Source organism: Pseudopipra pipra, chromosome 7 (assembly GCF_036250125.1).
Source record: "Pseudopipra pipra isolate bDixPip1 chromosome 7, bDixPip1.hap1, whole genome shotgun sequence".
Classification (NCBI taxonomy): domain Eukaryota; kingdom Metazoa; phylum Chordata; class Aves; order Passeriformes; family Pipridae; genus Pseudopipra; species Pseudopipra pipra.
Window position 1 is genome coordinate 11,569,900 of NC_087555.1, and position 12,536 is coordinate 11,582,435.

Sequence of the window (12,536 nt, forward strand, 5' to 3'; positions counted from 1 at the left end):
CATTAGCAGAGGCATTAAGAAAGTTTCCAGTCAGATTATACTCTTTGGGCATGGTCACAGGGAAAACTCCTAGGAGCACGGGCAGGAATTCCCAGAAGAACTCTAGTTTCAAAGACTGAATTTGGAACTGACTGCTAGCTTTATAGTAAAGGCATTAGAAATATTGTCTATATTAATAATCTGCTAACAAAAAAAAAAAAAAAAAAGCATTGTTGAAATGCACCTCTGATATCAGTCTTCTAAGACATGAAGGGTGTTATAACACCTATAAGGGTGTTATAACCAGATAAAGTGTTCTGATACAGATTTTTCAAACTGAACCACACAGCACCATCTTCTGGTGATCAGAAGCTGGATTTGCTTTTTCAGGCTTTGAGAAACAAGCTTTAAACATATCAAAGACAGTTTTCATTTAAAAAAAAAAAGTAGTGTTAAGTTTAAAAATAAGCAGTTTAAGACAAACATCTATAAAACACAAGTCAACAAAAATTTGAATTAATCACTGTTATTCCTAGAAACACAAAGAGAAAAAATATCCTTTAAAATGTCTTACTCCATCAAGAGGGCCAGGCATCAACTTTGTTCTGGTTTCTACAAATAAAGAAAAATATGTATTGCTCACATACTAAACAATGGAATCCCAAGTATATATCACAACGTGACGTCCTTCTGAGCATCTGTGTGGACCCTCAGTGACAAAGGTTCAGGTCTGCTTTCTGGAAGAGCCTTTGGATGAGCTTCAGAACACAGAAACTGAGAACTGTTTAGCTGGTTCTGTAACGAGCCCAAAGACATACTCACAAAAACTAGAAGTGTGCCAAGGAGATCATGAACACATCATTGCTCAAACTGAATCTCTGTGAGCAGGCTGCACAAAAACATGCAGGCTAGAATTTATACCTGGAAAACAAGCCAATCTAAAGCATTCTGCTTGTTTCTAGCCTGCTACACGAACAAATAATCTTAGTATCACCGTATTTCCTTTCATTTGTTGAGTTTTCCAACAAGAAGAAACCAGTCAACAGTTTGATTACTTGATTACACAATCACTGGTCAGTTAACGCTGCTTCCTTCACAACTGACTCAACTAGTGAGAGTCAGACTTGGCGTCTGGTGGCTTCCCAGGTTTCCATACAAGTGCTTTTAAGCAGACTAGGAAAACACGGCAAAGGAACGAATACGTGAAATACCAAAATTCCAGAGAAAGCAACCGGGTACGGTCAGGAGTAAAGGACAGACTGTTTCCTTGCTTTGTTTGCCGCGTAGAACGCACAGTTTCGCACAACACACCAAACCCTCCCTCCCCGCGTCCATCCCGCAGGACAGAGACGCCCCCTCACGGCCCCCGCCGCTGCCCTTATAACGGCTCCGTGACGTCACGGCGGGGGCGGGGCACCGGCCCGGCGCGCGGCGCGCACGTGCGGCGCCCCCTGCCTGCTCCCTCCCGAGGGCTCCGGGGGCGGGGCCGGCGGGCGGGGCCGGGGGCGTTGCGCAGGCGCGGAGCGCGGCGGGCGCGCGGCGCGCGGGCGTTCCCATGAGCCGGCGGTGTCCCGCGCCCGCCGCTGCCGCCGCCGCCGCGCTCCTGCTGCGGGGGCTCGGCGGCCCCGCCGCGCTCCACCTGGGCAACGCCATGAGCCTCTGCGGGGCGCCGGCCGCCTGCGCTGCGGGGCCTGCGGGCGGCGGCGGCAGCGGCGGCAGCGCGGGGCTCTCGGCGGCGCGGCTGAGCCCGCCGTGGCTGCGGCTGCCCGAGGTGCCGGGCGCGGAGCCGCACCGCGCTAACGAGCTGCTGCTGCTGCCGCCGCCCGCCCCGCGCGGCCCGGCCCCGCTGCCGCAGCACCACGTCGTGTACTTCCCGGGGGACGTGCAGGTACGGCGGCAGGGCTGCGGGAGGGAGCGGGGCAGCGGCGCTGCAGGGGCGGTGCGGGTGGGCTTTGCGGGCTGCCGGGGCCATCAGAGCTCTGCCCCCGGGGAGCATCTCGCTGCCCGTCACCGGAGGGCACAGCGAGCGGGAACGGGCCCTCCGGAAACCTGAGCTGGAGCAGCAGTGCAGGGGAGTTGAGTCGTCTTCACGGAATGAACCAGGTTGGAAAAGACCTCTGAAGATCATCGAGTCCAATCCAACACGACCGTGTCAACTAGACCATGGCACTGAGTGCCACGTCCAGTCTTTCCTTAAACACCTTCAGGGGCAGTGACTCCACCACCTCCCTGGGCAGCCCATTCCAATGTCTAATCACCCTTTCTATGAAGAAATTTTTCCTAATGTCCAACCTGAACCTCCCCTGGTGCAGCTTAAGACTCTGTCCTCTTGTCCTGCCACTAGTTGCCTGAGAGAAGAGACCAACCCCCACCTGGCTACAACCTCCTTTCAGGTAGTTGCAATAAGGTCTCCCCTGTGCTTCCTTCGTTCCAGGCTAGACAACCCCAGCTCCTTCAGCTGCTTCTCACAGGACTGGTGCTCCAGACCCTTCACGAGCTTTGTTGCCCATCTCTGGACACGCTCCAGCACTGAAGCACTGCCCAGTGCTATAGTGGGGATGGCAGTGTCTGAAAGCGTGTCAGGGAGTGTCAGTGGAGACAAGATGATGAAACCCTAAGATGGCAAGTTGTCCTCACCAGGCAGAACACCACGTCACCGTGCAGGTGTACGGATAGGCCAGACGCTGTCCTGGAGGAATTTGACAGGCACAGGAATCTGATGCTTTCTCAGCCTGCCCTGAGAAGGAAGTTGTGGTCTCTGAGCTGGCAAGAAATTGCAGAGACCCTGAAGTGCTGTCCCTGCGCACATGGTCGAGCTCTGTAACATTGCATGCTCTGGCACTTTGCATAGCCAGCTAATCTCAAATGTCATTACTATTTCTCAAAAGCAGGAGTGGTGGCTTTTTCTTCTAAGGAAAAGACTTTCCTTTTCTGTAAGGTAAAGATGCAGAACTTTTTATTTTAAGGATTGAGATGGCCTAAGAACCACTGCCTGATTGCCATTTCTGGGTATGGCTTCATTATATCTTAATAAAATAAATGAAGTAGTATTCTTTGCCATTATGACTTCAGACATAAAGATCATTCATGACTTGGGGTAGGTTTTTTCCATCTATACCCTTTATGGATGTGAACAAGGGCAATAAAGAATTCCTACAGCTGAATGAGAGGGATTTTTTTTTCTGTATATAAGATAGAAAACTTATTACAAAGTTTTAAGTCTGTTGTCGATTTGAAATAAGATAATTGGTATTTCCGTAGATGGACATAATACAGTAAAATTATGTATTCTGTGTCATACTAAGTTGAATAATACTTTAATCTTCTTTTGGCATGAAGTCAACAAGAATTATTAATACTTTCATGTGCTTATTTTTATTGTATTAATTTTGAGGGTATTAAAAAGTGTGGTAAAAATATTAAAGTAGAATAAGTAAATCTAAATGCATCTGTTTTTTTTAATGTGTTTCTTGTCCTGCAAGCCTAGCAAGTGAGCACCTATAATGCATGTTTCTCTCTTACAGTCCTTTCTTAAAAATATGAGTACATTGGAGCTGAAGTCTTTTCAGAATGAAGTAATGCATCTTTTGTGTTTTATTTTTTTTTTAATTTTTCAGAACTATCATGACATCATGTCTTGCCATCCAGAAAACTTTCAGTGGGAGCACTGGAGTTTTGAAAATGTTGCTACCATACTTGCTCGCCGGTTCCCCAATAGCTTTATTTGGGTCATAAAGTGTTCTCGAATGCACCTGCACAAATTCAGTTGTTATGACAACTTTGTGGCCAGTAACATGTTTGGAGCACCAGAGCACAGCACTGACTTTGGAGCTTTCAAGCATCTCCATGCTTTGCTAGTTAATGCATTCAGACTCTCTCAGAATATTCTGCTGTCCCAGAAAAGTGTGCATGGTGTCAGCAAGGATGCAAAAATAGCTGCTTGTAAATCACAGCCGCAGTCTGTTCCTACAACAAATGGCTGCTCATCCACGGAAAGGGAGAGAGATTGTGAATGCTCCAATAATTCTGCTGTGAACTTCATGATACCGTCTGCTGTAGGTGCAGTGTCGTTTACTTTGATTGGCTTCAGTAAAGGTTGTGTGGTTTTGAACCAGCTGCTTTATGAGCTGAAGGAAGCTAAAAAAGACAAGAACACGGATGCCTTCTTAAAAAACATAAAAGCAATGTACTGGTTGGATGGTGGTCACTCGGGAGGAAGCAATACTTGGGTTACTTACCCTGAAATGCTGAAAGAACTTGCAGAGACAGGAATTGAAGTTCATGCTCATGTTACACCGTACCAAGTGTTTGACACAATGAGGTCATGGATTGGAAGAGAGCATGAGAAATTTGTACAGATACTTGAAGAATTTGGTGTGGAAATAAATGATCAACTGCATTTTGCTGATGACGTTCCCTCCTTAGATAACCATTTCAGAGTTCACGAAGTATTCTGAGACTGTGTATCTGAACAGTATATTCATTGTAGAAGCACTTTTAACACTGTAAATGTTGTCATCTAGATTTTCAACTTTGAGCAGATGCTTTCTGAAGAGAATACTAAATCAGTTCTGTGTTGCTAATAGATACTATATATAAATTTCAGTAGCTTACAAAGGAGTATTTGGGACACCGTAACTATAACAGATGTAATTTGATTCCTGGAAAAAAGTGTTATGAAGAACTATCCTGTACATGTTCTTTTGTTAAATGTGAATGTTTATTTTAAACTGTTGGTAGACTTTTTAGTCCTGGATATCTAATGTGATATACTGCATTTAATGGGAGTTTAAAGTACTTGATAATTTCAGATGTCTGGATATTTCAGTTTAGTGGCTTCCAGAGCTAAAAGCATTGGTCTTTGTCAATAACAGATTTATGGTTAGTTTTTTGTTTTGAGGAAATTGATTGTTAGAAGAACCTTAGTTATGTATTTTGGTGAAAAGTGTTCTATTTAGTTAATTAAATCTTCCAGTTTTGTAACATTTCTCCTAATTGAAACCAAGTTACAAATATTCACCTTTGGAATAATAGTGCCAATGCATTTTTCTTCCTTATGTGCGCCTTGCCATTTCTGTCACTATAAAGTTCCATTAATTAATTGTGTAGTATCTGCCAGTGAATAGCCATTTCAGCTGGGGGCTTGAAAATTTTGGCATAGCTATGTTAAGTAACCAAGAATGTTGATGAGCGTGTAGCTTATTCCTGTTTCAACATACCTTGCTATTGCTTTGACTAACTTCTATAAGGACCAGCAGTAATATCTGTATTAACATGTGAAGAGGTGTCTTTGTCCCTGCCTTGGAGTGGTAAGGTTTTTCTTGGTAACTGCTGCATTGATGTTGATCTAAATTGAGCCATAAGTACATTACGTGTTACAAATTGCATAAAAATTTTAGACTGTGTTGACTGCTTCCAAAATGCCTCCGTTTTAAAATCTGTTATGTATTACAGTAGTTGCTTCTAGAGCTATCCAAAAATCTATTTTCAGAGCCTAATCTGGTTCAGGCCCCAAACCTGAATGTTCTTGAGAAAGAAATACCGAAAGATGGACAGTTATCGTATTAGTGGAACTTTTCTACTGTCATAAGTAACTTTCCATTTATCTACAAAACTTAGAATCATTCTTAAAGACAACTGCAGTTATTAACAATGAACCAGTAGCTGCAAATGGTTTTGGATTTCCTGGAAGTATAGGAATACAAAAGCAAGTTAGCAAAACACTGTGAAGATTACACAAACAATTGTGGCTAAGTTCTGAAAAAAGGCATTTTATTCAACTTTGGTCCTATGTTTGATGGCTTAGTGACATCTTTGCCCTGCTTCTTGTTTCCCATGACTCTTACACTGGGAGGAAGGTCCTGAGTCATCTTTCTTATGGTGGCATCATTAAAAGTTACAGGTTTCACTGCAGACAGCTCTTGGCAGAGGTTATGCATATCAGTGATTACTGAACAATGAGAAAAGTGTGTTGAACTCCTAAGAAAATTTTCTTAATACTCAAAATATTGAGGGTGGTAGAAAGGATTATATGTGCACCTTAAAATTTGAAAGCGAACTCTATTGCTAAAAATAATGTACCTAGTTGATCAAAAGGAGAAATTATTTATTTAATTGATGGAGAAAAGTGCAACATGCAAACCAACTCCTAACACTGTATAAAGGAATCTGAAATCTAGTTCCCTCAGCTTTTTTTAATTTTAGACTCTTGGAGATATTGTTCAACCCTATTTGTTGATTACCATCTTAGTAGTCTTATAATAACTTGTTTATGTGTTTCAAGGAACATTATTTCCCCTTTTTGCTCCTTTTGATAACGCAGCATATGCGAGGACTTTTTTCTGTAAAAAAAAAATGGGTCACCTAAAGAAGTGGCTTTAATAGAAAGCCTACAAATGTGCTGAAATATATTTAACTATCCACTTATAAAACAAAACTTTAAAAAATAAACCAACAAAAACCCCAAAACACTCTACTCATTTTGCTCCCTCTCAGTTTCAGACTGACCAGGCTAACACTAACACTTGCCCTATCCAGTAACTGCAGATCAGAGATCAATTTTTAAACAATTTGGTGCCTGCCAAAACAACGGGACTTGCAAGCTTTTGGAAACAGCTATTAAAATATTGACATTGTCTTCAAAAGTTTCTGGATGGCTGTCCTATCAAAATACTACTAACTTGTTTGATGGAGGCTGCCTACAATAACTCTTAAATAGGCTCAAGTGTTGCTGCATTACTTTGAAGAATAAGCACTTTGTTGTAAAACTAATCTTGTTATGAGACCTCATGTTGTGGAGGGAAAACTGACTGGTTGTTTTTCATTCTTTAAACAGCTGTAGTACTCTGTTGGAATGTGCCTCTGTCATTCATTACAATGCATGCTAAAAATAAATTTTGCAAACAATGTAGAAAATAAACTATTTCTAATGGGTGAAACCACTTTGATGTGAATGTAAAACCATTAAACAGGGAATGTGCAGTTAAGTTTTGTGGATTAAACTTTATCAGGTGTTTGTGGAGACCTAGTTTAAAAAATCAGATTTGATAACTTTTCTTCAAGGAAGCTTTATATTTGTGCCGTAAGCATGTGTAATTCTAAAACAGCTTACTGGCATCTCACATGCATGGGAAAGCTGGCACGAAGTGTGCAAGGGTGTGAACATTTCTGTGTTAGGATGAAATGGGTTTGTATATGCCTGGTTTTCAATGTTATCTATAAAGGCAGATTCAAATAAGCTCAGATGTAAATGCCTAAAGTTAAGTGGTTCTTATAGTGGTTTAATTCAAGACACTTCTGGTTTTGAATGGAGTGAGCAATGTTACACAGTCCTTAGTTCCACCTAGTAATGACTGGTGTTCTTTATACTCCATGCTTGTTTCTTGGACAGTAGACAAGACATTCTTCATACTTTGAGAAACGCTAACATGTTTTAAACTGTGCCTGCTAAATTCCTTTAAAGCAAGACTTGGTTCTGTGAAACTGTCTGGATGACTTAAATGATTTCGTGTGCATCTAAAATGCTAGAAACTTTGGTAACTTTCTTCCTATCTAGGACTGATTTAATCACATCTCTGTAAATGCTGATGCATTAATCAGTATTGGCCCCTAATTCTGAAAGACGATTAAGGGTCCAATCTTTAACATGGGGCTGAAAGGAGCAATTTTCTCTGTCCTCCCATTGATAACATCCTGCTGCCTCCCTTATGTTAGCACAAGCACTTTATGGTAAGCTGTTCTATATTTCTAAATTAACATAACTGCTGATAGAGATAACTAACAGGAATCCTATGTATTTAAAAAGTCACCAAAATTATTTTAAATAAGACTGCTATGTCAGTTCAGGAGTTAGGCTGTTACAACTGTGAATATGCTCAGATAAAAATGATTGTGCATGAACAGGTAGTCAGATTTTCCCCACAGGTTCTTTTTGAGTTATTTGCAGAAAGGAAATATCACCTGTGTTTTCTTCCCTCTTACAGTGCTTCTTACCATGCAGTTTTTCCAAAGCTAACACTTACTTCATCCCACCAGATAATCAGCATTTGTTGTCTTGTACAGACTGGAACTTGAAGCACTGAGGTTAAAGTCTACCCATTCATTTACCTTGAATGCTTATTTTAAATTACACGTGTATTACATCAGTTAATACAAGAATTTAAAGAACAGTAAACGTTCTGGGATGTGTGTGCTCAGTTGTGAGCCACATTTTAGGTACATCAGAGCCTGGTAGAATCCACAAATATGAATGTGTCCTTGTGCAATACAAAAGCAAAGATGGATGTCTCAGACTACAACCCATAAGAGACAGCCTATTTAAATCACCTTCAAACTTACTTCTTCACAATCTTTTTAAACTTATATTGAAATCTCATTTCATTTTTGTAAGGGTGGTAGATTAAATTTAAAAAAAATTACTTCTGATGGTCATAACCTCATGAAAATTTAGACACATTTGAATATTGCAGATGGAGATTCTAAGACCAAAGCTGGTTTTCTGTTGGTGTTGTTGATCTCTTAACCCTGTTCAGATGCAGGGTGACTGTTTTTAAGTTGAATAAAGTAACATGAAGTCATTAAGCCAGTAATGCAAGATCATATAACACCTATGTGGCAGATAGGCACTGCTTCTTCCAGTGCCAGACATACTGTTCCTGACTAAAATCATCGTATTGGTATTAACAGCATAATTCTCTCTTCCTGCTGACAAAAAACACTTGCACAGGATTAGCTGTTCCACGTCACTGTGGAAACCATGGAGGACTGATTCAGGCAGTCATTTTGCAGTTAGTGTAATGTGGGTTATAAAGTAGTGATGGCTTTGTCGTCCCTTCCTGTCATTAGGGCTTCATTACATGTTTTCAAGTGACCCAAGAAGTGTCAAATTCTACTTAAGCAAATGACCAGAAAATCATCTGGTAGAAAAAAAAGGAAAAAATAAATTATTATCTGTTTTTAATTGATGTGTATAAACATCTTATACACTTGAAAAGGAACAGAGTGCTATTACTTCAAAGTTCAAAATAAATTTTCTTTCTTTTAGTAAGCTCTCAAGAGAGCACTTTCAGTCATGACTGTTAGTTTCCTTTGTCAAACCTGGCACTTCAGAGCTGAATTGTTTCCAAAGAAAGCACTGCTGCAAGACACAGAAAGCAGTCAAGAGACATACCGGTGCTGAAGGGCAGAACCAGGCTCTTTGCATCTCCCACACCGAGTTTACCCTCTGAGCAATACTCCAAAGCCTGGGTGTCAGACAAAGCCATTGCATCCTTACAAACTGTGTGCCTAGCTCTTTCCCATTCCCTGTCACGAGAAATACGTTGATTTTGTGTGATGGAAGTTTAAAGCAATTGATGTACTGCTTGACGGCTGAAGTATAAATGTTTTCACAGCAAAAATTGTCCATTGCTATGATCTGTGTTATTATTGCAAGCAGTAGCTTCAGAGCATTTTTGTATGAATGTGGCATCGCACGTGGAGCTGCGTGTTTTGCATGGTTGAGCAGTTCTTTTAACGTTTTCAATCTGCTCTTAAAAGTGTTGACTAGGAACTGATCTGAAGAACTGGAAAGAAAGTAATCTGCTCTTGTTGATCTCAGAAATGGCCACTTAAAAGAGATCCTTGCTCCCAGGACAATTATTGCCACATACAGAACTCAGAATCTATCCCCATTCCTGGAGTCTGACCCAAAGTAAAGTAGGAAATCTTAACATGCAACTTTACTGCAGACTTAGGTAACTGCTTAAAAAATGTAACATTTCATCTGTCCTTCTAGCAACACCAGAATCTTTGATTATTGAGAGATACCGATCTACAGAGCATCTCTTGTAAAAGTTACTGTCTCAGAACGTGTATCTTCAACACATGTATCATCTACATGAAAACATCAGGTTTGGGAAGATAAATTTTGGTCAGAGGAAAAAAAGAATCAAGTTTGTACAGGAATTTCCCTGAAGCTGGGAAGTAATGCATACTGGGATCACATCATATGTAATATAACCTCTAGTATGATAAAATCATCTTCATCTTAGTCAAGTTTGTCCTGTTGTGGGACCAACAGCATGAATGAGGCGAATAGTTTTATATTTAAAAAGAATTGCAAATATATTTCTGATCCTTCATGATGAAGTCAAACCCTTTCACATGAGGCATTTAATGTAACACTTGTATTAAGAACCTAGACCCTGCGTAGCTCCTGGAAAGAAAGAAGTTCTTAAGTTGGGTACATCAAATTGTCAGCACATACATAACAGGCAGATTTTTAATGATCTGTTTAATAGTTTGACCAAAAAATGTTTTGACATAAATTTTTTTCATTTGGCTCTTTCCACAGAAAGCACATTAAGAAAAATGAAATCTGAAACATTTGTCGTCCTTTATATTTCATATAGCCAAGAATAAATAATTCTTTCCAGGTCTTGACTTCCATTTTAAAGGTCTCAGTCACCAAATTTTTAGAGTAATTCAAAGTTTGGGGTATATAGACCAAGTTCAAACTGCTGATTTCAGACATTGTCTTTATGTAAGTATCTTAACTTATCTTTCAGTGCTGGGCAGTCTGCATTACCCAGCTCCTCTGCTGAAGACAGAAGACAGCTGAAGTGGCTGCTTTGAATGCTTAAGATGGTCAGTGTTTATTTTCTAATACCTGTTACCACAACTTCATCTGTTTTATTGTGGCATGATCCCATTTTGGTTTAGGTCTCTAAAGGACAAACTTCCACAAAATGTCAGTGGCTCTAATTCTTTGTTATTTCAGTAGTGGCTACTTATATTCTCTCACTATGTTAGCTGGAAGTTATTCCTTTAATGCTTTCACCATTCATTCATCACTTTATTGCCTGTTTCACACCATGCAGCACAGTGGTTAGAAAGCACCAAATAATTTCATTTTTTTTAACACAGTAACTTCCAGATCTTTATCACTAGTCACATTATGTTCAAATTAAGAAAATGCATTTTTAAGCTGCTTGTTTTCTCCTTTTATAGGATTTCAGAACAACTGTTTTATAGACGTTACTAAATAAGAAATTTAAGAAACTCTTTCAAAGTGAAATAAAAGCTTCATTTAAAACTTGGTAGCATGAAACTGAGTAGCTGCATTTGCTGTATAGCCAGATATACACTTTCCAATCCAGACTTCATGCTAGCCTAAACAAATGTACTGTTGCAGCTTTCCTGCAGGGTTACTTCAGCACTAACTGCAGCTGAGGGATGCAAGGGTTTCATTTGGCCTAAGGTGTTTAGACTAATAATTTAATAGCTTCCCTTACAAAATTAAAAGGGGATTGAAAAATATTCAAAATAGCATTCTGAATACTTGTGGCTTGACAGGTCTTATTTATGCTTTTTACATACATACTATGAAACCAGTATTATTGAAAATCTTAATATCACCATTAGGAGGCACAGCAGTGAAGGTATTTGACCCACAGGGTTTTCCTCCTTTACTTTCCCTCTCTCCAAGAGCCTCAAGCCCTCCCACCCTCTCTGAACCACAGCAGGCACTTCCCACAAGTGAGGCAGCAGCAGGTCACTCACACCCCAATTGCTGGTCCACAAAGCTTCCCTTATTTCCTACTGAGTGTTGAGGGGGCCTGAGAACACCAGGCTATCATGTCCCTTTTGTGACTGGAGAATCAAGCAATGGCAGGATGCAGGAGCAGCACAGGACTTCTCTGTACCAGTATATTGAGGCAGTTATAGTTAAAAGAGATGGCTGTGCAGGCACAATGCTGGAACACAGCTTTGTCTAGCCCTGCAGGCTCTCTGAGCCTCTCCATTTAGTCCCGACACACAAAGAATATGCTCTGTTCACCTCTGCAATTCAGATGGGGCCCTCGACATCACCGATCTAACAAAGCCAAGAGGTTACCCCAGCCTAACAGTCTGTCTCAGCAGTATGCACAAGCAATCCTTGTTCCTTTCTGAACAAAAATTTTGGGAGACCTATTTGTGATCCCAAATTTAAATTCTACCCTCAGAATGTACAATGATGCCCATCAGAATCGCTTGGCTGGTTCCATTCATGCTTATTCATTGAGGTGGCCGGGTGCCCATTCACATGGTACCAGACTATTTTCACTGTGTTGAATTGCCAAGAAGAACAGGTTTAGAAGAATAATCTGCACAGTGTTCAAGCTCCTGCTCTTCTGGAGAAAGCTTTTTTTTTCCAGCACTTTATTAACACTACATATCTATTTAGTCTAAGAGTTTTTGACAAGTCACAGTTCTCAAAAAACATTGCTAGAAACTACAGACTGACCTTAGTCACAGAAATGCTGCATTGCCCAAATAGCACAAGTAATAACATCAGAGGGATTTCAGAGACAATGACAAGCCTATCCTTTTTGTGAGATCCCCACCTTTATTTCACAAGGCTTTTGTAAGCACTGCAATCTGAAAAAGTAACCTACAATGCCTGAACAACAGGCTCCATCCCCAAAAGTCCAATGCAAACTCCCTCTCATATGGTAACAAAGAGCACCTCAAGTACAGCTCCCAGTAGATTCTATGTCTACTCCAGAACTATGAACTTCACTGCAGATTCTAGGACT

General features: G+C 40.7%; 1 protein-coding gene across 1 annotated transcript; it reads left to right on the forward strand.

Annotated features, from left to right (window-relative positions):
* Positions 1-1,498: 1,498 nt before the first annotated feature.
* Positions 1,499-6,917, forward strand: C7H2orf69 (chromosome 7 C2orf69 homolog). The gene is made up of 2 exons (XM_064660549.1): positions 1,499-1,867; positions 3,597-6,917. Exons 1-2 carry the CDS (start codon positions 1,535-1,537, stop codon positions 4,434-4,436), a joined length of 1,173 nt encoding a protein of 390 aa, XP_064516619.1. The 5' UTR covers positions 1,499-1,534; the 3' UTR covers positions 4,437-6,917.
* The last annotated feature ends 5,619 nt before the right edge of the window (positions 6,918-12,536 follow it).